We start from the raw sequence: 27,013 nt of genomic DNA, 5'->3' as shown, positions 1-27,013 counted from the left end.
GAAATACATTATAACAATGGAAAATGTGTAGTTTGAAGTGCAAATAAAAATTGTTACACCTCAAAAACGTATTCTTTTTCCATGTGTTTAATAAAAATTGGGGGTTGAAAAAGCCTCTTGCCACGCCGCGCCTACTGCCACGCCACGCCGCGCCTACTGCCAAGCCACGCCGCACCTACCGCCCCACCCACATTTACTTTTCGGCCCACTATAGCCATCATGTAAGGTACTTCCGGCCCTTTGTCAAAATCGGTTTTGCACCCTGCTCTATATCCTCTCAGAATCACCTGCCACTCTCTTCACAGACTGGGCTTCTCCCTCAATTACAAGAAGTCCCATATTACACCTTCCCAAAGGCTCCAGTACATCGGAATTGTACTAGACACATCCTTGGGAAAGAGCTTCCCAATCGCAGTGAGGGCTCAAGACATTAGTCCGATGGTTAGCAAATTTCAGACTGCCCAGAATCTTCCGGGCTTCGTTTTTTTTTTTTTTTTTACGTTGCCTCATGGCATCTGCATTTTTCTGGTGCCAGAAGCCTGCCTGAGAATGAGATCACTCAAATGGGCTCTAAGAACACAATGGTCCCAATTCTCTGGAAAGATGTCAGACCGACTTCAGCCAAGTGCAACTCCTGGTACGACCTTGACACCCTAAAACGCTAGTGTAGGGTGGCCAAGAGGAAATGGCCTGCTGCATGTACATCCTCTGACAAACTGGACTGCCGCCTGCTGCAAAGGCAATACCGGCTCTCTGTCCTAACGAAGAAGAGGGTGCATATCCAAGCCCGCGTCTCTGCAGCGTTTAACAACTTGGCCGAACTATTTAAAATCTGCAAGGAACTGGCCAATCCTGCCGCTGTCTCTACCTCTCCTGCCCCCTCTCAGCCCCTCTGTACGGCACTGGCTTCTCACTTAAACTCTAAAACTCAGGACATCCTGTCCGCTCTCTCCTCCTTTCCCCTCCCCCCACTCCCTGCTCTTCCTCTAGCCTCTCTGCAGCCACCTCTCCTCCCTCTCTCTGCCTTTCCCCTGTTCTCTGCAGACGAGGTTGCTAGACCAGTCCGATCTATGAAAGTCTCGTTGAAACAGATTCACCCCTGTTCCTCAAACTATCAAGGACCTCATATACTCCCTGGCTCCTGCCCTGGCTGATTCTGCAAAATCTCCTTCGCCACTGGAGTCTCTACCCCCCCCCCCCCCAAGCACTCCCTTCTGCACCCCCTTCTTAAGAAACCCACTGCCGACCCCTCCTGTCCGGCCAACTACCGCCCAATCTCATCATCTCATCACTCCCTTCCTGGGCAAGCTCCTGGAGAAACTGCCCATCTCACAGCTTAATCTCCACACTGAATCTGTTGGCTGTCTTCATGACCATCAGTCTGGCTTCAGAGCTGCCAGAAGCACGGAAACTGCTCTCCTGAACATCCGTGAAGACCTGCTCTCCAACCTTGACTCTAACACCCCTTGCATCCTCATCCTGCTTGATCTCTCTTCCGACCTTTGACACGGTCAACCATGCCATCCTGCTCAACCGTCTCTGTGATAACCTGGGTATCACTGGTCAGGCTCTGGCGTGGCTGATTTCTTTCCTCGCCGACCGATCGACCCTCCCAGGTCCAACTTGAGTCCTTCCTCGCTGCTATCTTTTTCTCTACCTGTGCTGTCCCCCAGGGGTCTAACCTCTCTCCCTGGCTGTTCAACCAATACCTGGCACTCCTGGCCCACCGCATCGCCGCTATCTGCCCCAACTTTCAGTGCTCTGCGGATGACACCCAGCTCATCTTCAGGCTACCCTCCACTTCCCTCATCTCTGATTGTCTGTCTGCTATCCAGGAGTGGTGTGCCGCCAATTACCTCTGCCTTAATGCCAGTAAGACTGAGATTCTCCTCATCGGCACACCCGCTCCCTCCTTTCCTGTAGCTCTCTGGCCGGCCTCCCTTGGCCCTCTTCCTGTTCCCACCTGTAAGGCTAAAAACCTCGGGGTCATCTCTGACGCCACACTCTCCTTCTCTCCTCACATCTCTAAGAAGTCACACTACCAGCTGCACCTCCTCAGGTATTCTTCCTTTCCTCTCCTTCCCCCAGAAGCTCACGGTCTACAGAGCTTTGGTTCTCTCAAGGCTGGACTATTGCAATAGCCTCTTTCTAAATCTTCCTGCTTCTACTCTCCGCCCCCTGCAACTTATTCAGAACAGGACCGCAAGACTTGTCCTTGACCTCAAGCCCAGGGATTGTATCTCTCCAGGACTGAAATCTCTGCATTGGCTCCCAGTGGCTGTGAGGATTAAGTTCAAAACCCTCTGCATCGTCCACAAGGCCTTCTGGAGCCTCCATACCTTCAACTCTCTCTCCCCAAATACCTTCCTTCTCGAGCTCTTCGCTCATCTACCTCAAACTCCCTCATGGTCAGTCGCTTCTCCAAGCATCGACTTGGTGGTAGATCTTTCTTTGGCTGGGGCCTCCCTCTGGAACAGCCTCCATGCCTCCCTGAAACTTGAGGAGAATCATCTTCAGTTCCGGAAGCACCTCAAAACCTTTCTCTTTACTTCTGCTTTCCTCTCCCTTGCTGACTTCGTGGCTGACAATGAATTTGCACTGGTTATCTGGTCACCCCCTGATCTCGGGCCCTGGTCCTCTCCCCTGCCAGTCGGACTCCTACACTGCCCTCCTGGCAACCCCCGCACTTGGACTGTTTCGGTATCCCTACAGTCCCACTACCAGCTCTTTACACCTGGTGTCGGCACTTATCCTTGCACTTGCCACCTGCTGGCCGTACTTTTACTTACTGTTTAATTTTGTTTTTTTCTTACCCCATGTTCTGCACTGTCCTCTCTCCTTTCTCCCTCGCACTTCTCCTCTTTCCCCTTCCCATGCACTTCCGCGATCTGAATGACACCTGGACTAGTAGGATCGTTGTCTGTCCTCCCTCTGTTCCCCCTCCCTTGCCTTGTTGCGCTTTGATATAGGTGTGTTATAAATTACATATCATATATCCAGAGTCTCGCAGGATCTTCTGTGGGGAGCTTGCGAGGAAAGCATTCTGAAGGGCAACCTTTTTGGCAACCATGGCCGGAGATTACAGTAGTGACGGACGCCTCCCTGGACGCATCACTCACGGGGTGAGGAGGTCTCCATCGGAGTCCAAACTACACATGAATCTTTTAGAGCGGACGGCAATCAGACGAGTGCCTAAGGCCTTCCTGCCTTCTCTACGGGGATAGAACGTCTGGATAAGGACAGACAACACAGTGGCCATGCACTATCTCAACCAGGGAGGTGGTGTAGGGTCACTACTACTGTGCAGAGAGGCAATGCAGCTCTGGTACTGGGCAATTCACGAAGGAATCCCTCTATCGGCAGTTCACCAACCGGCAGGAGAGCACGGCATCAGAGGCTCTGAGCAGGCGGAGCGATTTCTCACGAGTGGGAACTAACTCAGGAAGTCCTTCAAGAGATCTTCACCCTTTAGGAAACCCCTCAAGTGGATCTGTTTGCGACCAGTGTCAACCGGAAGTGCAAACTGTACTGCTCCAGGGACTTGCCTCCAAGAGGAGCTCTAGGAGATGTTTGTGGTGGACTGGGAGTTTTCATTTCTGTACACGTTTCTTCCGATCCCCGTCATTCCTTGTGTAATAAGGAGGTTGAGTATGTTTGGGAAACGCATGATCCTAGGATTGGGCCAAGAGGACGTGGTACCCGGACCTTCTGGATATGTCCATGTGTCCTCCGATGCGAGAGAGAGAGAGAGAGAGAGAGGAGGGTCAGGTTCTCCATCCAGAGGTCAAAACTCTCAACCTTCACGCTTGGTTTCTGAAAGGTTGAGCTACAAGGGTTGGGACCTTCTGGATGACGTGATGGAGGTGTTCTTTCGTCCAGAAGACCAGCAACAAAATCTTTGTGCCGTTGGAATAAGTTTTGCAACTTGTGCAAAGAAAAGAATGGTTATCCTTTTCTTTGTAAAACTCTGGATGTCCTTTCCTTCCTTCTATCATTAGCCAATTTGGGCCTTCAGATAGGTACTATCAAAGGCTACTTGGCAGCGCAATCCATCTTTAAGCGCTTGTTAGGCAGAATTGCATGCAGTACCCTCTGGGACCACCACATAGAATTAGGACTACAGGTCTAAGCAAAACCAACCTTTGGTATATTTCTGTACTAGACAGTTTTTGGTAGCAAGCTGAGCAGCCAGGCTTATCTCAAGACGGAATGTGAGCCGTACAGGATGTTACACGGAGGTCTTACAATCACAGTGGTTCAAGTAGACACTTACACTCAAGATTTCTTGGTTAAACGCGTATTAATTTATTACAGTCATTTAGAAAAAAATGACTAGAAGGAGGCAACTTAACCCTTTAACTGCCATGGGTATTTCCCCCCCCCAGTGCCAAGGCCTTTTTTGGTGATTTCGGAATGTGGCCATTCAAAGCCTTGTAACATTTTTGTTACATAAGATATCTCGGCCAAATTTGGCTCCTTTTTTCCCCACACGTAGGCAGTCGTAACGCCACCCAGGAATCCTAGGTTGCTGTAGGGGGGTGAGACAAAATAAGCAAAAAGGGCGAAGATTCTGGGTTTTTTTTATTTAAAAAAAGCCAATAAAATGATGTACAAAGAAGCCTGTGGTTTTTTCCTTGTAAGGGCTTGGAACAAGTGGTTTACTGTGCTGAAGTCCCCCATTTCCTGGCTTTCAAGAACAGGTTGAGGGGAAAAGAAAAAAAATATATTTTTATGTGGTTATCAACTGTTTTGTGAGAGGTAGGCGATTTTGGCCATTTTTGCCAATTGGACATGCATGGACGGAATGGAAGAAAAGGGTAGGAAAGCCGAATTGGAGGACAGAAAGGCATATATTTCTGAAAAGTAGACAAAATTCCAAGTTTAGGAAGGGGTGATTTGCGTAGGTCAGGCAACAACTAGGTAGGGGAAAATGCCATAGATTGGGGGAAAAGCGGGAAATTGACCGAAAAGAAAGGTATGTGTTGGACATGGTTGGCTTGGTACGGCAATGGCTTCTATGAATTTTGAGAAAAGCAATGCTCCGCTACATTCCCCCGACACTTGCAGTTAGAAAGCACACATTTTTTGTAGTGTTTTACAAAACAAGCAATGCTACAAGCCAAACACTGAGCCATGGTACACAGGAGGTTTATGCTCACGGCCTGAACAGACACACTTAGCATGTGTAAATCGGGAAAACCAATGTGGTGAGGAACGGCAAGCATCCATTTTTTGAAAGAGCACAGGCAGACCTTTTCAAGGGTAGGTGACTTGTACAGGTTACAAAAGTGTATGGTGCCTAAAGCAGCGACTAAATGTAGGTCACATTTGGGCAATGAAAGGGTTGTGTGACAAAGGGCACCAGCAAATGGGTCAAAATGTTATGAAAACCACACAAACACAACAAATGATATACCTTCCTGCGTTCCCACAGGTGTCCCGATGAAAAGGGTACCTCACGCGTGTGGGTGCACCTACCTGGGCACCAAGGGGAAAGCCTAAAACACAGGTTACTCCAAGTCTGTTTCGACACCTGAATTTGACACTTTCTCCAGGCAAGCACAACATACAGATATGGGCCTCGGATGTCCAAGCCACCAAGGAAAATGGGGAACCCATGCATTTCCGAAAAGAGGACACCCGTGGGAATCCGCAGAGGTATGATTTGTGCAAATCGGCCCAGAATTGATTACCAAGAAGCCTCGGCAAAGTCTGGAATGTGCCGAAAAAACCCACATTTTTCACTTTGTCAGGGGTTCTGGGTAAAACATTCTGGTCCGCTTTGCGCAAGTTGGACCTCTGTGCATTCACACGGGTGTCCTCTTTTGGGAAATGCATGGGGTTCCCTGTTTTCCTTGGTGGCTTGGACACCCTATGCCCAAATATGTAGGTTATCTCCCAAAACCCTTTTGTGGTTATCAGTGGGTTAGCCTTTTCCTTTTGCGGCTAGATTGGTGAACCCACACATGTGAGGTACCATTTTCATTGGGACACCTATGGGAATGCGGGAAGGTATGACATCTGTTGTTGGCAGCGTGTTTCGGTGGTTGAGCAGAGTGAAATGTCTGGAAATTGTGTTTTTTACCCCAAATTTGGAATTTGCTGGGGGTTCTGGGTAGTAGATTCTGGGCCGCTTCGCGCAAGTCAGACTTCTGTGCATTCCCACGGGTGTGCTCTTTTGGGAAATGTATGAGGTTCCCTGTTTTCCTTGCTGGCTTCGACACCCTAGGCCCAAATCTGTAGGTTGCCCACATGAACAAATTGTGCTGTGGCGAAAGGCTTGGGGTTACCAGAGGTTTCCCTTTTCCTTTTGCGCCCCCAGTAGGTGCATCCACACATGTGAGGTACCTTTTTCGTCTGGACACCTGTGGGAATGCGAGAAGGTATGACATCTGTTGTTGGCGACGTGTTTCGGTGAGTGGACACAGGGAAATGTCTCTGAAATTGACTGGAAATGAAGACAATTCTCAGACATTTTGCTCTGGCCACCCACCGAAACACACCGCCAACAACACATGGCCTACCTTCCCACGTCCCCAAACGTGTCCCGATGAAAACCGTTGATGTGCCAATCTGGCGCCGGGGTGCCCAAACCTTACTGCCCGACCCACTGGGGGGGGCCTGTCCCATAATTTTTGGGGGCCCTCTCCCCCCACCCCAAATGGGGGGGGTACCTCACGCAGCCGTTTGTAGGAGGCCCAGGAAGGCCTGCATGAGGTGCCCCCACCACCCATTTGAGGTGCGGGGGGAGAGGGCCCCCGAACATTGTGGGACAGGCCCCCCCAGTGGGTGGGGCAGTAAGGTTTGGGCACCCCGGGGCTAGATTGGCACACCAATGTGCCCCTCCACGCCAAGGCAACTTTCGTAAACAAAGAAAACATGGAAAAGGTACACTACACTTTTGGGCGGGCTGAGGGGCATCCTAAACCGCCAGGTAATTTTCTAATGTACTGGGGGGTGACCCTCTACTCCCCCACACCAAATGCAGGGGGGCATCTCATTCAGCCCTCCCTGGGGGCAGATAAGAGGGGGCATCTCATGCAGCCCTCCCAGATATCTGCCCCCAGGGAGGGCTACAAGGGGTGCCCCATTTCCCCTTGGGGTGAGGGGGAGAGGGCCACCCCCCTTTTCTGTCAAATATATCCCTGGTGGCTAATGGCCCCCGCAATCCCACCCAAAATTCCCTTTTGTTGTTTTTTTTTTGCCCCCTTCCCTGGGGGCAGATGATCAGCCATCTGCCTCCAGGGGGGGCCCTAACCTGCAGACCACATCATTTGGGGTGCCTGCACACTATTTCCTGGTGCCTCCCCCAGCCCCCAATTGGATGGGGGGCCACCTCATGTACTCCTGCCTGGGGGCATAAATCCCAGGCCCCCTCTAGCCCCACCCCCATCGCTTTCCGTTTATTTTTATTTTTTTTTGCCCCCTGATCTGCCCCCAGGGTTATACACATATGTGCCCCCATGCTTTGGGGCTGGGGGGGCCCCGTGCATTCAAAGACACCCCTGTGTCTAGTGGGCATTGCTGCCCACGCATTGAGCGCCTTGCGCCCAATCCACGGGCGGCAATGCTGTCACAAAGGGTGTCATTGGAAAGGGGAGTCTCTCCCCTTTCCAATGACACCCTTTCCAACAAAATCTGTGGTGGCTACGGCCCCCAAACCCCCTCCCCCTTCCCATCACGGTTTTTTTGTTTGTTTGTTTTTTCTTCTTATGCCCCCCACCCCTGGGGGCAGATGGTCACCTGTCTGCCCCCAGGGGGGTCATTGTATATGTGCCCCCATACTTTGGGGGCTGTGGGGGGGGGCGAGGGCTGCTTACTGTAAGCAGTCCCCCCTCACCCCCACATCACACAAGTTTCCCTGGTGTCTAGTGGGCATTGCTGCCCGCGCATCGAGCGCCCTGCGCCCGATCCGCGGGCAGCAATGCTGTTGCACAGGGTGATCGAGGGGGAGAAAGGTGAACAACTCATCTTATATTTTCACCGCAGCAGCCGAAAACGGCTGCTGCAGTGATTTTACTTTGTTTCACGCCGACGTGCTTTACGCACGCTGACGTGAAACTGAAGGTAATCCAGCCTCCTGGCAGTGAGTGGGGACCTCCCCCTCACATAGCCCGGGGGTTGGATTACAGTTTTGAGCGATCCCTGCTTTGCAGGGATCGCTCAAAACAGGGTGCCAAAAAGGACGAGATAATCTCGTCCTTGGCCCTGTAGGGGTTAATATCATGGGCAAATCTACTTCAATAACAAACCAATACGTTTCTGAGTAAATTAGGCTCCCCTGAAATAGGAGCATAACGGCATTTCAGTTACTTTAAATGGGAGTAAAAAGGCACAAGTTAATAAAATAGACCACAAATACTTTCTTAGGCAGTGCAAATAGTCTTGGATCACTAGAGGACTCGATTCAGTTCAATAGGCCTAGGCCAAAGTCAATGGGCTAGTGTCTTGGATAGGAAAGAACAGTTCTTGTAGTAAACGATAAAGTCTTTGCCAAAGTTCTCAGAAGTAGTTTGTACAAAAATGAATCACATGTTGGGTCACAAGCTGATTAGGCCTGCAAGTTGGTAAAGTTTCACGAACTTCCACCGCGAGAAGTAAGTTCTCTCAAACAGGTTGGCACAGTACCTTAATATGAAGAAAAGATGCAGCTGAAGACGTGGGTTCCCGGCACTTCCTGCAGATCTCACTGTGGGACTAGAGGGAGGACGTCGGGGGACTCCTGTACTGCACGGGGGCTGGTCAAACGAGCTGGCAAAATGGAAGATCTTCGGTTCAAGCAGCAGTCGTCGAGCACAAAAGCTGGTGTCCTTCCACCTGGTTAATCCTTACCATCTTCGAGAATGGTATCCAGGTGGCTTAGGAGTTGTTTGGTCCCACCAACTCAAAGGAAGAAGTCGTCTTTGAAGGGGCTTCTCTGTCGAGATGGCAATTCACACCTGCAGCAGGGCTTCACCGGGCAAACCAGCGGTCCAGGAGTTGCAGCAGCCGTCCTGTTCCAGCTAGTCTTCGGTACTTGCGTTCCAGTTGTCGACTCTGCTTTCCAGTCCAAGAGACTCGCCTTTTAAACAGTTTCCTCCCTTTCATTCCAGCCTAGCTGTCACTCACCTAGCAGGGTGGCTGTCCTTGCCGGATAGTCAGCCAGCCAATAACGCCAGAGTGCATTTGGGTCTCAGAGGAGACTAAGCACAGGGAGTTTCGGGCACCTACCTCACTTCCTGCCCACCCCAGACACTCAGGCGCCAGAGGCGGTCTTCAGTCTTGAATCCCGCCAAAGGCATAGGAACAAAGGGACCAAACCTGGATTGGCGCGCAGAGACAAACTCTAGAAGGACCTTTCCAAAAAGAAATAGCGAAAAAAGACGACCGGGACCTGTTTAAACAAAGGGGCTTAAGGTGCCATCTTGAAAAACATGGCTCCCACAATTTTTAGCTACCGGTTTTCGTGGTCGAAAAAAATCATGGTAGTTCATTGTATAACCACTGCCACCAGCCATTTCGATAGGAGAGGGTAGCATTTGACTGCTACATGAATTTCTAGACACCGGGGATACTAAGTAACCCCTCCAGCACTCTACAGGAAGATGGTGTGTGCTGGTTCTAGGAATTTAAAAAGACTAGTGAAGTCAATTTAACCTTACGTTCTCTGGTAAACAGGAGTTCATCCCAGAGAATGTATTTAAACCTTTTGGAAGTCTAAAAGACATCTCTGTGCCACTGCACTGAGGGTGCTGTGTAACACACATGAAAAGATGCCTATGGAGTTATCTTAAAACGCCATAATCGAAGAACACGAGTAAAACGCACATCAAAATACATGAGTGGAAAAAAAAGGCTCATACGCCTTTCCAGGTAAAAAACTCAAGTCCTCAAAATCCAGCAAAGTTGCTGGGGATCTCTAAGGTGAAAGGAATTAGCACATTTTTGAGAATTCTCCATAACAGCGCTGTTCGGAGGAATGTTCCTACTTCAAAATACCACTGGTGACGCAATTTCTAAAAGGACTCACTGTGTTCTCTCCATCTCCCTTCCAGGTTCCAGTTTGGGACCTCAATCTAGTTTTGACATTCCTGATGTGTGCTACTTTTGAACCTCTGGACACATGTCCGCTAAGGCTGTTAACCTTTAAGATAATCCTATTGATGGCTCTGACATCAGCCAGCAGAGTGAGCGAGTTGCAGGCACTTTCATGTAGGCCACCGTTTACAATCTTCCACAAGGACAGGGTTGTTTTGAAGGTCAAACCCTCCTTTTCACCGAAAGTAGTTTCAGGGTTTTATTTGAATCAGAAAATTGTTCTGCCTTCCTTCTATCCTCCAACTCATCCTGGTATGGAAGAGGAGAGACTCCGTAGGTTGGACCCTAGGAGAGTGCTAAGCTTTTACATCTCCAGAATGTCCAAGTTGAGAGTTGATGACCAATTTATCGGTTATACAGGACACAAGCTAGGTCAGGCTGGTTCGAAATAGACTTTGTCTGGGTGGATAACCCTCATGATAGCAGAATGCTACAGGCTAGCAGGTGAAGACCCCCACCTGAAGGGTTGAAAGCCCATTCCACCAGGGGATGGCGACATCTACAGACCTTCAAAGGGGTGTTTCAATTGGAAACATCTGTGAGGCTGCAATGTGGTCTTCCTTCCACTCATTTACAAAACACTGTCTGGATGCTTTTCATTCTCAGGATGTTACATTTGGCAAAGCAGTTCTTTGCTATGCACTTGAAAATGCTTAAATTGAAATTCAACACCCTCCTCCAATCTTAATACTGCTTTTGGAGTCCGTCAAAGATGAGGACTACATGGGAGGACCCAATTAATTCGAAGAACAAGTTATTTAGCCCCTTTCGACTGGATGCTCCTACCATGTATTCCTCATCGTCCTCCCAACCTACCCCTTTGTAGAATTTCCCATGCTATTACAGCTTCCATTCCGCCAATGCGGAGTACTGTCATGCCCGTATTTATGGGCATCTCTGCTGCAAGAGGAGGTGGGAAAGAGAACGGAGGCCAACGGGCACTGCACGGACTCTATATACCCTTCGATGGCATCACCCTCTATGGAGGTCTTCGAGGGACATCAGCTTGACACACAGCACCCTCTGCCGACTGGACATTACATGTCAAAGATGAGGAATACGTGGGAGGAACATCCAATCAAAAGAAGGTTACCAGGTGTAAGTAACTTGTTCTTCTCACTGGTTGCCCCAATTGTGTTCCTTATTTTAAAGGTTTCACCCCTTTGACTACTCACCTGTAGTTTATAGAAACTGGCCAGTTTTGGAACGCCATATATAGTGCCCATTCCACTGTATTTATGGCTGATGTATTTTATATATGGAAGGAGGTTTTGCAGCAATCGAATTATTTTTTTAATATACAGAGTGTCGTGACATTAGTATTTCTACATGATCTCCTGAATAAATTGGTATGTATTCTGCTGTTAGGCTTTTTGAATGTTTGTATGCCTTTTAACAGATTACTATTTGTATTTTACATTATTTGGCACCGTTTCATGGATGAAGTTATTTGTTATTAATTCTATTGTTGTCTCACTTGTAAAAATATTTTTTATGTAATGTTCTTAATGTTTTATTTAATCAAATGCACAATAAATAAGTGTGCTGCAAATCCGAATGTGCTGATGTTAAACGTGCTGGTGAAATATGCCTTAATACAATTATTTCCTGTTCAACAGAACTCCTCTCCCATTCTTTTCCTGCGTCCTTCAAAGAAGTCTTACTTTTTCGATTGGAACAGAATGAGGGGTACAGATTTCAAACTGAGTGTTCATCTGTAATACTTGATATTCGTTTTGTTTTTACAGTAACTTCATGCGCCAGGAATGTCTGGATTCACGCTTCATCTTCGATAGGCCTCTTCCAGTGTCTCGCTTAGTCTCACTTATTGGAAGCAGTATCCTTTTCTAAGAAATGTAAATGTAATGTTTAATACTAATCTGTACATAAAATTGAGTTCACTGGCTTTAGGATTATAAAGACTGATTGAAACTATTTAGTTTAGCTTGACCATGGTTCCCTCCCACTTTTTAAAATTAATATTATTCTGGCTGATTCCTCCCCATCAGTCTTAGAAGTTTCCATCCTTGTCTGCATGGGTACTTTGGAGGTGTTAAGCATTAAATGCCAATTATTGGTTTAATCTTGGGTCACTGATGTACTTTTTCTACCTAGTAAAATACTCTATTTGGGTGCACATTTAAAGGTAAAACATTGTTCTCCAGCATGGGGTCTGGCATGAATTCACATGCTCGTGAATATTCCCTGTCGTCAGGCTGGGAATCCTTGGTAAAAGAAAAACAGTTTCACTTACAAACTGTATTTCTCCTCTAAACCAATCACTGAACTCTGGGTCATACTGCCCCAGCCAATGACTGCCCTCTCCATAAACCCCGCCTCTGGCAGCCATCTTCAGATTTGTACTGCACGTGTTGGGCTAAGGTTTTCGTGCTTTTTTGAGAAAATCCTATTTTTGTCAAGCTGAGCCTGTGTGCTCTTTCTTTCCATTGGCCGACAAGCGGGGATCCGTTCGTCCATGCATTTCACGGCCCTCAAAGGCAAGGCTCGTCGAGGTTTCATCAAGTTCCAGAAGGCCATTGGGACTACTCTGCTCTCCGGACCATGTTAGAAGAGAAAAAAGAGGGAAGCTCCCTTTTCAAGCTCTTTTCCTGCTGCAGACTGCGGAACGTGTTTATTGAGGACAAACACCTTCAATGCCTCTACTGTCTTCACCCAGAACACCGAAAAGGAGATTGCGAGATCTGCCTCGGGTTCAGCAAGAAAACCATGAAAGATCGTCACAGTAGACTGGTTGCGTGGCTCAGCGCCAATGCCTCTGCCCTGTGCCCCAAGCAGGGCCATGCCTCACCCAGGACGGGACGGGCCGGTCCGAGGAGCAGGCTTGTAAGTTCTTTGAGGGCGCTCCATCCGTGGGGGCCCAAAACAAGGCCAAGCACTGCTATTCCGTTTCCGTCTGGGTCGTCGCGCAAGCGGGTCCCGCGATGGGCTGGGCGCGATCATCCTTACCATCTGCCTCCATCTCAAGCCATCAATCCAGATCCTCCTCTAAGAGGAAATTGGCCAACCCGGCTAAGTTGCGGGAGAAGCCAGAGAAGACTGGGGTGCAAGAAAAGGCGGCCGACCTGCCAAAGAAGGCCCAGGTGGTGCAGGAAAAAGTCGCAGATCGAGCTTGTAGCGGCCGCTCTATTGAAGGCTAAAGGGGCTGACCCGGTCAAGGTAGCCCCGAATGTGCCCAGGGTGTCCCTACCCCCGAGGAAGGAAGCCTTGGCCAGGGCCGTGGGGAGGACACACCGGAAAAGAGGATGCCGTCCCTAAGCCCAAATCTGACCCCTCAGGACACAAAAAGGGGTGGAGGCTGTGAGGAGCCCTCAGGTCAGGCCGGGCCGTACTCCAGGGAACGGATGTTTCTTCCTCGGATGAGGAGGATGAAGAGTCCATTCACACAATCCACTGGGGCGACTACTGCGGCGGTAATCCCAACGGGGATGACGGAAACCCGGACGACGGCACTGGGCTTAGTAGGCCGACCACTCAAACCCTACCAGGAGATGTATTCCTGGACATCCTCTCACCCTACACACATTGGTGTCGGAAATACAGAAGAGTTTGCCCCTTTGCCTGGTGGCCCCAGCAACTCCAGTGGTCCCGGATAAAACTGGCGAAAAAGAGGAAGCATCACCCAGCACCGCCTCATCAACCGCCACACCTACCTGCTCCTTCAACCCCCCCCCACCTCATCACCGCCCTGAGGGTCCAGGACACAGCCATGACGACGGACGACAATGACGTCGCCATGGCGGGTGGTTCGCCGCAGCCGATGGCGTCTCTGCCAGATGAAATGGGGTCTTTTCATGCCATGGTCACCAGAGCTTCAGAGCTCTTCCAGCTGAAGGCCGAGGAGACCAGGAAGGAACGTTTCCTCTACCAGAGGCGCGCAAGTCCAAACGGAAGACCATCATGGTGGTGCCTCTCCTAGACGACTTTTGAGAGGAGGACCTGGCACTGATTAAGAACCCTGCCCCAGCCAAGCAGGACAGACTGGAGAAAAAGTACCGGGTGCCGGAGTCCGCATCCAAGTGCCTACGATCGCAGCCATTGCCGGACTCTGTGGTATCGGCGACTGCGAGGAAGAGCTCCTCTATCCCCTTGTCATCCTCCGTTGCCCTTCCCGGGACAACAAGGGGGAGAAGGATGCCATGGGGAGAAAGGTCATCTACTCTGCGGCTTCGGCCGTCATGGCGGCCAACGCGCTGGCAATCCTGGCTAGGTACGACTGGGAACTGTGGTATAAGCTGGCTCTGATTCTGGAGTTCCGACCCGTTGACAAGCTAGCAGAGGTGATCTACCTCTTCCAGGAAGCGGAAGTGGGGTTGGATCATGCCATCACAGTGGCCCTGGACATTGCCGACACCGGTTTCTGGCAGATGGGGAATGGTGTCTGCCTCTGTCGTCAAGGCTGACTGAGGGCCACCGACTAAACTCCAGAAGGTCCAAACGAGAGTCCTGGACATGCCCTTAGGGAAGACAGTCGACGAGTCGTTACAGGCCATCAAGATGAATACAGCACTGCTCTTCCGTTCGAGCCTCCGGCGGAAAGTCCGGCAGATCGACTAAAGGGTTTGGTGGAGGTTCCTGGTTGTACCATCAACCCTCCCGATCCAGGACTCTGTAGGAGTACAGAGGCCGTTCCAAGGCTTTTGGTGGGAGTGGTCAGCGCTGTCGATGCCCCCAAGGTGGAACGCAGGCGCTGGCAGGACTGAACCAGCCAGGACGTTCGGCCCCCACCCATGCGCCCCCGTGGTAGGCCGGCTGGCGGGATAAGTCAGCGAGTGAAAGATCTCCACCGACAGATGTGTGCTGGACGCTCTCGCCCCCAGACATATCCCGGAGTTTCAGCAAAGGTGTCCACGAATCCCTCCTGTGGCCAGGCAGGAGCAGCACATCCCTCGGCACCTGCAGGAGTTACTCGGCCAACTGGAGGAAGGAGACTTCTTGACGTTGCTGGATCTGGACGACGCGTACATCCACGTCTCCATTCACAGGAAGCAATTGAAGTTCCTGCGCTTCGTAGTGCAGGGAAGACCCTGCCAATTCGAGGCCCTCCCTTTTGGCCTGAAATCAGGGCCCAGGGTGTTTACGAAGTGCCTGGCCCATCTACATCTATTGGGATACATGTGTACCCATACCTCGACGACTGGCTCATCTGGGCCAAGTCACGGGAAGTAGCCGTTGAACAGACGGGACCAACCAACTGCTGACGTATCTGGGGTTCTCCATCAACTATCCAAAGTCCTGCTTGATACCATCGCATAATGCGCTGTTCCTGGGAGCCAGGCTCAACCCGGTCTCCTGCCTGGCATCGCCCTCGAGAAAGAGAGAGGGTGGGTAGCGGCCATACTGGGGAAGGCTCAACGGCTGTTGTCACAGAAGACAGCCACGGTGAGGACCATCAAGTCGGTGCTCGGCATGTCATTGTGCGTCTACTTTATCCGACTCTGCAGGCTACGGATGCCACATCTTCAGTAGTTCCTGGATGCTTGCTGGGTACAAGTGTCCGGAAGCTTCACTGACAAGATCCCTCTCGACAAGGAGTTCTGTTCGGCGCTAAGGTCGCGGGGCGTCCACTCCAATATCGCCCAGGGCACAGGGTTGCAAAGCCCCCATACCAGGAGACTGTCGCCACATCCGCTTCCCTGGAGGGCTGGGTAGCCCACACCGTATGTCGGCACGCCAGAGGCCTGTGGCTACCAGAGGAGAAGGACCTCCACATCAATGTACTGGAGCTGCGAGCAATGTTATGGGGCCTAAAGTCATTCCTTACGTCCCTGAAGGGCAAGGTGGTGAGGCTCTTCACGGACCCCACCACCACCACCATGATGTGCTACATCAGGAAGCAGGGGGGTACCCGATCCCCTAGCGCTCTCCAGAGGCGCAGGATTTGTAGCACTGGGCTGTCGACTAGATGTTCCTCATCCCTTTTCACCTAGCGGGAGTCAAGAACACAATCTTCCTCAAGTGGGGCAGGCCTCAGATCGATCTGTATGCGACGGCAGCGAACTCCAAACGCCAGAAAATCGCCAGCAGGTTCCACCGCCCGAGAGCATGGGGGACGTGTTCTCTTTTCTGTGGGAAGGCATGTTCCTCTACCCTTCCCTGTTACCTCTCCTGCTGGGTCATCAATCAACTCAAACTGTGCCGATGCAGGACGATGCTCGTCGCCCTGGTGTGGCAGAGGCCAATTTGGTACCCAGACCTTCTCAGCCTGTCAGTGGCGCCTCCGGCCAAGCTGCCGGTGGTTGCCCATCTGCTCACCAGAGGAGACGCAGTCCTGCACCACGACCCAGGATCGCTGAACCTGAGGGCTTGGCTCCTGCAGTCCTAAAATTCGAAAGATGCAAGTTGCCGGTGGACTGCAGGGAGGACCTTTCCAAGGGCAGAGCGTCATTGACTCTGTCCTACGGGCACAAGTGGAAGGATTTCGCTGCGTGGTGCTGGTTGCAGAAGATCAACCCTCTGAGGTTTGCGGCCCCACGGTTTCTTCCATACTGGTTGTCCTTGGCCAAGGTGGGGCTGGTGCACCCCTCTATAAAGGTGCATCTGGCGGCTATCTCCCGCTACACCAGGTCTCCAGGACGATCTTCTCTTTGGTCCCATCGTCTTGTCAAGGAGTTCCTCAAAGGGCTGTTTCGATCCTTCCCGCCGGTGAAGGCTCCTGCCCCGGCGTGGGAACTCAGTGCGGTGCTGACGAGGCTCATTGGGGGTGGAGGGACCTTCAAACCTATGCATCAAGCCCCTTTCAAGTTCCTCTCATGGAAAATGGCTTTCCTCGTGGCCATCACCTCTGCCAGGAGGGTGGCTGAGATCCAGGCCCTATCCTGCAAACAGCCATTTGACTTTTCACAAGTCCTGGGTGGTGCTGCGGACGCACCCCTCCTTCATGCCAAAAGTTCAGTCGGAATTCCACCTCAACAAGGCCTTTTGGTGTTGCCCGTGTTCTTTCCGAAACCTTTGTCACCGGCTGAGAGGACTTTGCACTCGCTGGACGTTGCTCGTGCTCTGAATTTCTACATGGCATGCGTTTTCGGAAGACATCTCAACTATTTGTGAACTTTGGTCCTGTGAACCATGGGAAGTCCTTGTCCAAGGCTTCCATCTCCAGGTTGCTCTCTGGCTGGCTGCATCACACATTGCCATCGGTTGGTGAACCAACCGCTGCCCGTCTGTCCGAGAGCCCATTCCACCAGAGCGATCACTGCACGGCGGCGTTCTTGTCTAGTGTGCCCCTGCTGGACATCTGCAGGGCTGCTACTTGGAGGTCCATTCACACCTTCACAAGATTCTACTGTGTCGACAGGGATTCTAGAGAGGAGTCCAGGGTTGGCCAATCAGTGCTACGCAACCTGTTCTCTTGAAGGTCAGCCTGTTCCGGAGGTGAAAGTATTTGCTTCTGTTGAGTCTTGCCACCTTCCGTGGTTGTGTAATGTTGTACTGCTAAGTATACTTTATTCAGGTGTATCCATGCCAGACCCCATGCTGGAGAAGGAACAAGTTACTTACATGTAACTATTGTGCTCCACCATGGGTCTGGCATGGGTTCACATGTGAACCCTCCCTCCTACCCCTCTGCGGCTCTTGGTCATACTGCCACTTTACATGCTTACCAAATCTGAAGATGGCTGCCAGAGGGAGGGGCTTAGGGAGAGGACAGTCATTGGCTGGGGGCATTATGACCCAAAGTTCAGCGATTGGTTTAGAGGAGAAATACAGTTTGTTAGTGAACTTTTCCTTTACCGAGGACGACTGGGAATGTTCATGAGCATGTGAATCCATGCCAGACCTATGCTGGAGAATAATAGTTACAGTTAAGTAACTTGTTCCTTAGGACAGTTTTAATCCACTTAAGTAAGACTTTATAAGATTGTCCTTGGGCAATACAGAAACTCAACTCTTAATATAAGGCTGTACTACTCAAGGTAGAGGTAGCTACTAGGTTAGATTTTGATTTCTATGCTGAATCTCCCTCCACTGTGAATCCACCAGCACTTTTTGCTGGACTTGTGGATTCTTTTTCCATATTCGTGAGTGGGTACCTTTTTCCCCACTCGCCCATTCTTTTAATCTTTTTATGGGCAAAATGATTTTTGACTCCATCGTTTATTTTTGAATCTGTCCCTTCCTGTACCTTTTTGGGCAACTACATTTTAATTTTTACAGAAAACGGCACTTTCTGTGCATTGTTGCTGGGTTGCCCTTTGGGGTTCCCTTTTTCATTTTCTCTTGACTTGCAGAACTAATGTTCTCATGGTTCAAGATGGATTTGCATCCCCTTTACGTTTCATATAGTGAGACCAACAAATCCCACCTTATGTGGAGTACTGGGGAGATGCATGGTATCCCTTTTCTCACTGTTCCTGTAACAGTTCTGTTACGGTGACAAGCTTACTATTATGGCTGGTGGCAGTGGACATACCCTACTTTTGTGTGATTTTTATTTTTTTTGTTTTTTTGTTTTTATTTTTTATTTTTTTAAATGCAAATCTGAGCCTGTCCAGTTTTGGGTAAGAATTGATGCTGTCACACTGTGTGATACTACACAACACTTATCTGCTTGATATTAGGTAACCCATCTTTTGGTATAGGTCTGTACTACACAAGTTGGTAGTGTGACTGAGCAGCCAGGCCTATCTCAAGAGGGGTAAATTAGAGCTGTAGTAATGAAATGCACTTATGCTCAAGGTTTCAGTTATTAAAATGTGTTTAACATCCATTTTTAAATGAGCGTTCTTTTAAAAAGGGCCAGATATGTAACAATCAAATACACTTTAAAAATACGTTTCAGAATCAGCACAAGTTAGTGGATACTCTTTGGATATGCTTATTACACACTTCCTACATCTGGAGGTGACTTAATTCACAAGTACAGTAATGGCATTTATATATCACTAGTTGTACTTTGCAGATTCTGAGGTTGCAGAAAGAAAAGGTTAACGGAAGGAAACAAAGGTTAAAGAGGTTCTCAGGGTATGCGAGTATACTTAAATCTTCCAATGAAGTTGAGACAAGCTTTCCCAGCAATAAGTCTAAAACAAGTTACCACCTATGAAGGACAGAAATATCAAAGTCAATGGACTAGAAGAGTCTGCAGGGAGCCAGGACAGCCAAAGTCAATTGGAGCACAGTCTATGGATTTGAGGCACTTTTTAGATAATAAGTCTTGCACAAAGTTAGAGTTCTGTAGAAATCGCTTGTAGTATCACAGGCTGTTCAACTTGTAAAAAGCAGAGTTGGAATCAACTCTACAAAGTAAGCCAATGAAAGTCTCAACTGAGTAGAGCACAGCTAAAGAGACAATAAGGTAAGTACCCCAAGCCTCAACAGTACCTCTGGTTTGAAGAAGAGTGGTCCAGCTGGATACTGTCCTGTTGCAGCGGTGCAGACCCTGGGTGTTAGTTGGACTTCAGAAAAAATGTCCTAAGGGCTTAGTAAAACCATTCAACTGAGGCAGTACAAGACTCCACTCTTCGTATAAGGCTGTACCACCAGAGTTCAAGGTATCGTAGACAGAGCAGCTAGGCTTATCTTAGGAGGGAGAGAGGGCTGTAGAATCAGTACAAATTACATTGTAATGTAAATGGTCCAAAGAGAAACAAACACTATGCATAACAATAAATGATGTATTTAAAAACAAGTATGCCCATATAAATCTAGGAGTAATTGAGTACTATCACACATTATATGTAATCACACTTATAAAACACAACACTATACTTGAAGATGCACCGACCAGACCAAAGTATAAACCTTATTTGGAACACCTAATAGTAATTCTAGGGAAGTCCAAACCTTTTCATACACATTCGGTATAGGTCACACCTATTCTTGGGGGAGTAAGACCCAATGGTTACTTTCACCATTACATTCAGTAATGCAAGGGCAGTAGACCAGTTGTACAATGACTCTCTGTACAAATCACATGATCAGTCAACTGGACAATATACTTTTTGTGAATAGTGGAACACTTATTCCAGGTACAGTAAAAACCTATAACTACTTCTGTGATAACAGTTTTACTAGAGGAGTAAAACTTAAAGGTGTAATATTCAATTACAGGTTTTGAGATGGGTGAAACACAGATTGTGATGAGCAGTAACTCTTGTAACTTATTTTTGGATGGCACACAGCTAACTCAAGGCAAGTACTTTTTTAACCTCACAATGACCTCCAGGTTAGATCTTTCCTTATGTATGACTTATGAGGGACAGTTAGAACCAAAGACTGTCTGAAAGTCTGTCTACAACAGCACTGGGAAAGCAAAGCGTAATGTTACACTTTATTGAATGACTCAGTTATTCTAGGTAGGCAACAACCTAATTAAGGCTTATTCGGGAAAGGCTAGTAGCAAGTCAGAGGAAGCAAGACCCATTTGAGGGACACTCATTCAATTATCCTAACGGGCATAATCTGGTGAAACCAACAAATTACTTTTGGGAAGAGGCACAACCTAATCACAGGAGAGTAATATACCTTCGAAGGGATTGGTTCCTCCGACGTATTCCACATCTATGACAGGTAATCACCACAGCTGTGCTGCTTTGGAAAATGTTCTGTGTCGATACGCTGTCCTCGAGAGCCTCCGTAGCCTCAGTTCCGTTTTTTCCGCGAACGTGTTCGCTTCGGAGATCTCGGCGCGCCTCGGTTCTTCTGAGTTATTTCTCTATCGGTTCTTCGAACTTGGTTTGTGAAGATTGTATCATGTCTTCCTCTTTTTCCGTCGCGCGGCCGGGTTTCAAGAAGTGTCGGGACTGCGGTTCCAAGATGTCGCTGACGGACCCGCACGCCGCCTGGTGCCTCGGGGAGGACCACGCTACGGACGATTGTGACGAATGCCAGTCGGTCACGTCGAAGGCCTTGCGGGAGCAGAAGAAGCTGGTTTCGGTAGGTAGGGTTTCCAAACACTGTAAGCCGAGATCCACTGGACTTTCCACCGACGATTCGAGGGGCGACTCTCCGCATCGTCGGCGTAAGTCCAGGGGGTCGGGGTCTTGGTCCCGGAGTGGGTCCTGCCATTCCTCTGCCTCTTCGAGGCACTAGCGGAAGCGCTGTCACTGTTTGCCTTCCTCGTCCGAGGACTCCGCCCGTCGGCGGGTTGCTTGTCCCAACAAGCCCTCTACTCCTGCGGAATGGGAGGCATTTCGCAAGAAAATGTTGGTGATTTTTGAATCACAGGGCTCCGTTCCGTCCGCTCCTTCGAGAGAAGCCGGCCGTGAACGTGCTAGAGGAGGGAGAGCCCTAAACAGACCCACGACTAAGCGTTAAGAATATATGTATACAAATGGGGGTGTCCTGGCTGTGAGAGTCAGAGCTAATTGCAATTCATTCAATGCAAATCAAATCTGTAGTGTATTGATTACCCTTTAGTGGTATTATTTATGCATATTCTAGGGTAGGTGTACATAAAAAGGGAAGAATAATACACATGCGCTAGCTTATTTGTAAGAAGAGGTACAGCTTTAATTTAAGTTACTGTCCTCATCCATTTAATCATTTTGTAAAGAGATAATGAGTTCAATGTGCAAAGGTGCAGTCAACCCGCACAAATAACACTCCAACATACAAATTGTGCTGTGAGCATAAACCAAAACAAATTGATACATGAGTATGCATGGTAACAGTAATGGAGAAAGACATATATACAATTCTAATACATTCTGTTCTCCTCATTATTTACCATGTTGTTACATCAGGTTTTAGACATGTTATCCTAACCAACATAGAACTAACAGAACCTATTGTTCCTCTAAGTTGGAGACCTTGGATGGGTCTAACATAGCCAGGCTAAAGGGTGACCTTAAATAATGGATCGACGTCACTGAAATAAATCCAAACAAAGATTTTTAGGGGACCTAACAGCACAGCAGGGTGACAGGGTCCCAGGACATTTTGGCTTTCAGTGGGTCACAGCCTTCTTCATGGAGCCAAGGTAAGGTGTCCCCTTGCACCGGACTGGGTCCTGGGTTGTTGCCAGGAAGCTAAGGATGTTTGGAATCGGGTAAATCCCTCATCTGGGATGTGGTATGTCCACCTCTCAGCCAAGGGCTTAAACTTGTGATGAGAAAATCTCCAATGGACATCTGTATGTTCCTTGAGGTAAGCGCACTGGAAAAATGTGCTGGAACGGCCTAGCGAACGGCGGTGGAACGGAGCTGCACAAGTCTGCTGTTTCACGAGCCGCTATGGATGCATGCTTTCGGGGGTACTGTGGAACTCAGAATGAAGCTGTATCCACCACTACAAATAAGCTAGCGCATGTGTATTATTATTCTTCCCTTTTTATGTACACCTACCCTAGGATATGCATAAATAATACCACTAAAGGGTAGTCGATACACTACAGATTTGATTTGCATTGAATAAATTGCAATTAGCTCTGAGACTCACAGCCAGGACACCCCCATTTGTATACATATGTGACCGTGCTAGAGCCACCACTCGCACGCCTTCGGGCTCGGGTGGTCGGCGCGATCGAGAACCTTTCGAGGTCTCGATCGGACAAGGTGGATCGCTAGTCATGCCCGCTCCAGGTCCCGGACCTCAACGCCCTCAAGACCGTCGGGGCCTGTGAGGTCTTCTTCGAAGACGTTGACACCATCGGCGCCATGTCCGTTGAGAGGTTCACTCGAGGCTCCGAGGAAACCATCGGCGAAGAGGCCGCCGAAGGACACGCTCGGGACATCGCCCTTGAGGACTGTCGAGGCCGTCGGTGCCACGCTCGACGCCTTTCGAGGATGTTTTGTCAGAGGAACCCCGTGGCCCGGTAGAACCCCCGGAAAAGGCTCTGTTGAAGTCCAAAAATGTTTTTGTCCCTTTTTCTGTGCCCCATTCCAGCCTCTGGATTCTATTTCTGAGGTGGAAGAAGGGTCTGAGGAAGGTTTGGTTCCTGATGAGGTCCCTGACAGAATATTGTCTGGTCATTGCCAGATTGAAGACCTGCGTCAGTCGTTGCACGACGCCAGTAGTCTGGACACCTCCCCAGTGGTGAGTTTGGTGGGCCTGAGCCTGGTACGCACGCCGAGTCTTCGTACCGGCGGCTTATGTCAAGGGTGTCAGAATACTTGGGGTGGTCTGCGCCCCCAGTAGATTTTCTGCAGGATGACCTAACAGATATCCTGGACCTAGGTCCACCGATTGACCCGGTTCTGCCATTCCATATGGCCTTGCAAAGAAGGGCGGCCGCTTGGACTGCTCCGGAGTGTCTCCCGGCAGTAGGGAAGTCGTTGCCGAGGAAATACTGCGCAGCCAGTGCCGACCCCGGCTACTTGACCGTGCACCCTACTCCGGAGAGTTTGGTGGTGCAGGCGGACCCGGCTAAACAGGCGTCGTACCCTACCATCACTCCTGATGGGGACGGCAAGCGTTTTGGCGGTTGGGTGAAGTGTTTTCAAGGGGTATGGCTTTGAAAGCACTCAACTCCGTGTGTGCCTTAGCACGTTTCACTCATACTCTGTGGAATTGTTTCCTTAGCGGCTGAACATATTCCCGAAGGGGAGGAATGGGGTGGCTTTCTTGCTCTTGGCCTCCTTGTCATCCTGTACATGTGTGAATCCGTTCAGTCGGGTCTGGATGTGGCAGACTGTGTCAGCCGGTCCATGGCGGCGAGCACCGTGATGCGCAGATTTGCGTGGTTGCGGAAGTCGGGGTCAACATGCCCTTTTGATGGTGAACATCTTTTTGGCAGCAAGGCCGACAAGAGCCTTGAGAGGTTGCAGACCTCCAAAGCTGCAACAAAGTCGTTGAGCGCTGCAGTTCGCCAACCTCTGCCTTTTTGTCCTAGGGGACAGCAATGGAGGGGAGGTTCCTTTTGATACTACTCTACCTTTGGTAGATCGAGGGGAGCTGCAAGTCAAAGGGGCCAACATAGGAGCACCAGAGGTGGAAAGCAAGGTACTCTAGGTACCAAAGCCGCTCGGGCAGTTGCCTCTTTGCCCTCAGGCACTGCCGCAGCCGCTTCAGCTCAGTCATGAGGCCATGTCCAATGGTTCGGCGGTTGGGGGGGGCAAGGCTGGCACAGCATCTTGTAGAATGGCGTGCCATTACTTCAGATGTGTGGGTTCTGGAGATCATAGTTTACGGCTACTGTCTTCCTTTCCGGCAGAGGCCACACGACAATCCACTGGGGAATCTCTCTTTGAAGAGTTTGGATCCGCTCCTTGCGCAGGAAATTCAGTCCCTGCTGGAGAAAGGCGCCATAGAACTGGTGCCTGTAGCGGAGAGGAACAAGGGATGGTATTCCCCATATTTTATATCCTGAAAAAAGACTGGGGAATCGAGACCCATCATGGACTTGCGTGGTTTAAACAAGCTCCTCAGGAAGGACAAGTTCAAGATGGTTACTCTCTCAAGTTCTCCAGGCCCTTCAACTTCAGGACTAGTTGGTGTCTCTAGACCTCAAGGACGCTTACTTTCATGTGCCGCTTCATCCCAAGAATAAGCAATACGTGAGGTTCGCGGTTGGCGACTCGCACTTTCAGTTTCGGGTCCTGCCGTTCGGATTGACCTCCGCCCGAGGGTCTTCACCAAGCTCATGGTGGTGGTGGCAGCATATCTCAGGAAAGGGGCGATTAAAGTCTACCCCTTCCTGGATGATTGGTTGATCAGGGCGCGCTCTCTCGAGCAAGTCCTGGATCACATGTCTGTCACCTGCCACTCCCTTCACAGGCTGGGCTTCTTTAAGTTGAGGGAGAAGTCCCACTTGACACCTACCCAGCGGCTCCAGTACATCAGAGCAGTGCTCGACACATCCCTCGGGCTGTGTTTCCCTCCTCAGGTGAGGGCTTTTCACATTCTGCAGATGGTGCACAGGTTTCAACATGCCCAGAGTCTCCCGGCGTTTGAGTTCTTGAGGTTGCTCGGCCTCATGGCATCCTGCATTCTCCTGGTGCCAGTGGCCAGGCTGCGGATGAGATCTCTGCAATGGGCTCTCAAGATGCAGTGGTCACAGTCCTCCGGCAGGATGTCTGATCCCGTTCAGGTGCCGCCCTCGGTCGCCCAGGATCTTCTGTGGTGGGCCATAGAAGGCAATCTGATGAGGGGGGCTCCATTTTGGCTACCCTGGCCGGAAGTGACGATTGTGACGGACGCATCCCTCACGGGATGGGGAGCTCATGCCAACGAGTTGACAGTCAACGGTTGTTGGTCTCCGTCGGAGTCCAGACTTCATATCAATCTGTTGGAGCTGAGGGCCGTCAGGCTAGCCCTGAAGGCTTTTCTGCCGTCTGTGCGGGGGAAGAATGTCCTGATTCTGACGGACAATACAGTGGCCATGCACTACCTCAACAAAAAGAGGGGAGGGCACGGTCTCTCCCTCTGTGCAGAGAGGCGATGCAGCCCTGGTTCTGGGCTATCCAGCAGGAAATTTCGATCTCGGCAGTTCATCTGGCCGGAGACGAAAATGAGGCGGCAGACGCTCTGAGCAGGCAGAGCAGTCTCTCACGAGTGGGAGCTGGCTCAGGAGATTCCCCTGGAGATCTTCGACCTTTTGGGGACCCCACAAGTGGATCTCTTTGCCACCAGTGTCAACCGGAAGTGCAAAAGATTCTGCTTGCATGAATTTCCTCCAAGAGGAGCCTTAGGGGACGCGTTCGTAGTGGATTGGTCCTTCCCACTGCTGTACGCGTTTCCTCCAGTCCCCGTCATTCTGCAAGTGCTGCAGAGGTTACGGAGGTTCGGTGCCCGAATGATCCTCATTGCACCGGCATGGGCCAGGAGAGCGTGCTACCCAGACCTTCTCAACATGTCCATCTGCCCTCCACGCCGTCTTCCCTACCGAGACGATTGGCTCTCACGGGAGGGGCAGGGTCAGGTTCTCCATCCAGAAGTCAAGTCCCTCAACCTTCATGCTTGGCTTCTGAAAGGTTGAGGTATAAGGATTGGGACCTCCCTGAAGACGTGGTGGAGGTGTTGCTTTCGGCCAGAAGGCCTGCAACAAAGTCCCTGTACCGTTGCCGTTGGAGAAAGTTCTGCGACTGGTGCAGGGTTAAGAATGTGGCTCCTTTTTCATGTGCCATTCCTGTGGTTCTGTCTTTTTTGCTTTCGTTAGCCCACAAGGGCCTGCAAGTGGGTACCATTAAAGGTTACCTGGCGGCCCTGTCAATATTTAAGCGCTCTTCTGAGGAGTGTTCTTATTTTAAGATTCCTTTAATTTCTCAGTTTCTGAAAGGGCTCACTAATGTGTTCCCACCGTGACCTTTCCAGGTGCCTGGTTGGGATTTGAACCTGGTTCTAAAATTCCTAATGGCAGCTCTGTTTGAGCCTTTACGACTGTTGCCCTTTAAAACTGTATTTTTAGTTGCGGTTACTTCTGCCCGCAGAGTGAGTGAGTTGCAGGCACTCTCCGCTAAGCCACCTTTCACAGTGTTCCATAAGGACAGGGTTGTCCTTGGGGGTCAGTCACTCTTCTTCCGAAAGTGGTGTCAGAATTTCATTTAAGCCAGAAGGTCATTCTTCCGGTGTTCTATCCTCCTCCGTATCCTGGTAAGGAAGAGGAGAGGCTCCATAGGTTGGATCCTAGGATAGCTTTAAGTTTCTACATCTCGCGCGTGTCCCGGGTCAGGGTGGACGATCAGCTCTTTGTAAGATATGCTGGAAGGCGTTTGGGACAAGCTGTTACTAAGCAGACTTTGTCTAGATGGATTATATTGACAATTTCTGAATGTTACCGCCTGGCGGGTAAGGACCCTCCGGTAGGCTTAAGGGCCCATTCTACCAGGGGTGGGGCTGCCTCTACTGCTCTCCAGAGGGGTGTTCCCATTCGTAACATTTGTGAAGCAGCTACATGGGCCTCTGTCCATACTTTTGTAAGGCACTACTCCCTGGATTCTATCGATGGGCAAGATTTGGCCTTTGGAAAGGCGGTCCTCTATTCTGCAATTTAATTGGGCATTCTAAAATTCTAAATTCTTTTCCCACCTCCATACGT

General features: G+C 49.9%; 1 protein-coding gene across 1 annotated transcript in view; it reads left to right on the top strand.

Moving 5' to 3' along the window:
* Window positions 1-27,013, top strand: part of PSMA1 (proteasome 20S subunit alpha 1) — a 356,676-nt gene that overhangs the window by 203,275 nt on the left and 126,388 nt on the right. Inside the window, exon 5 of the mRNA XM_069623735.1 lies at window positions 11,826-11,914. Coding sequence (XP_069479836.1) covers window positions 11,826-11,914 — 89 coding nt within the window. The remainder of the gene's footprint in view (window positions 1-11,825; window positions 11,915-27,013) is intronic.

This window comes from Ambystoma mexicanum, chromosome 11 (assembly GCF_040938575.1).
Source record: "Ambystoma mexicanum isolate Mex_15411 chromosome 11, UKY_AmexF1_1, whole genome shotgun sequence".
Classification (NCBI taxonomy): Eukaryota; Metazoa; Chordata; class Amphibia; order Caudata; family Ambystomatidae; genus Ambystoma; species Ambystoma mexicanum.
The sequence above is the reverse complement of the archived record's forward strand: the minus strand, read 5'-3'. Positions and strand labels throughout refer to the sequence as shown.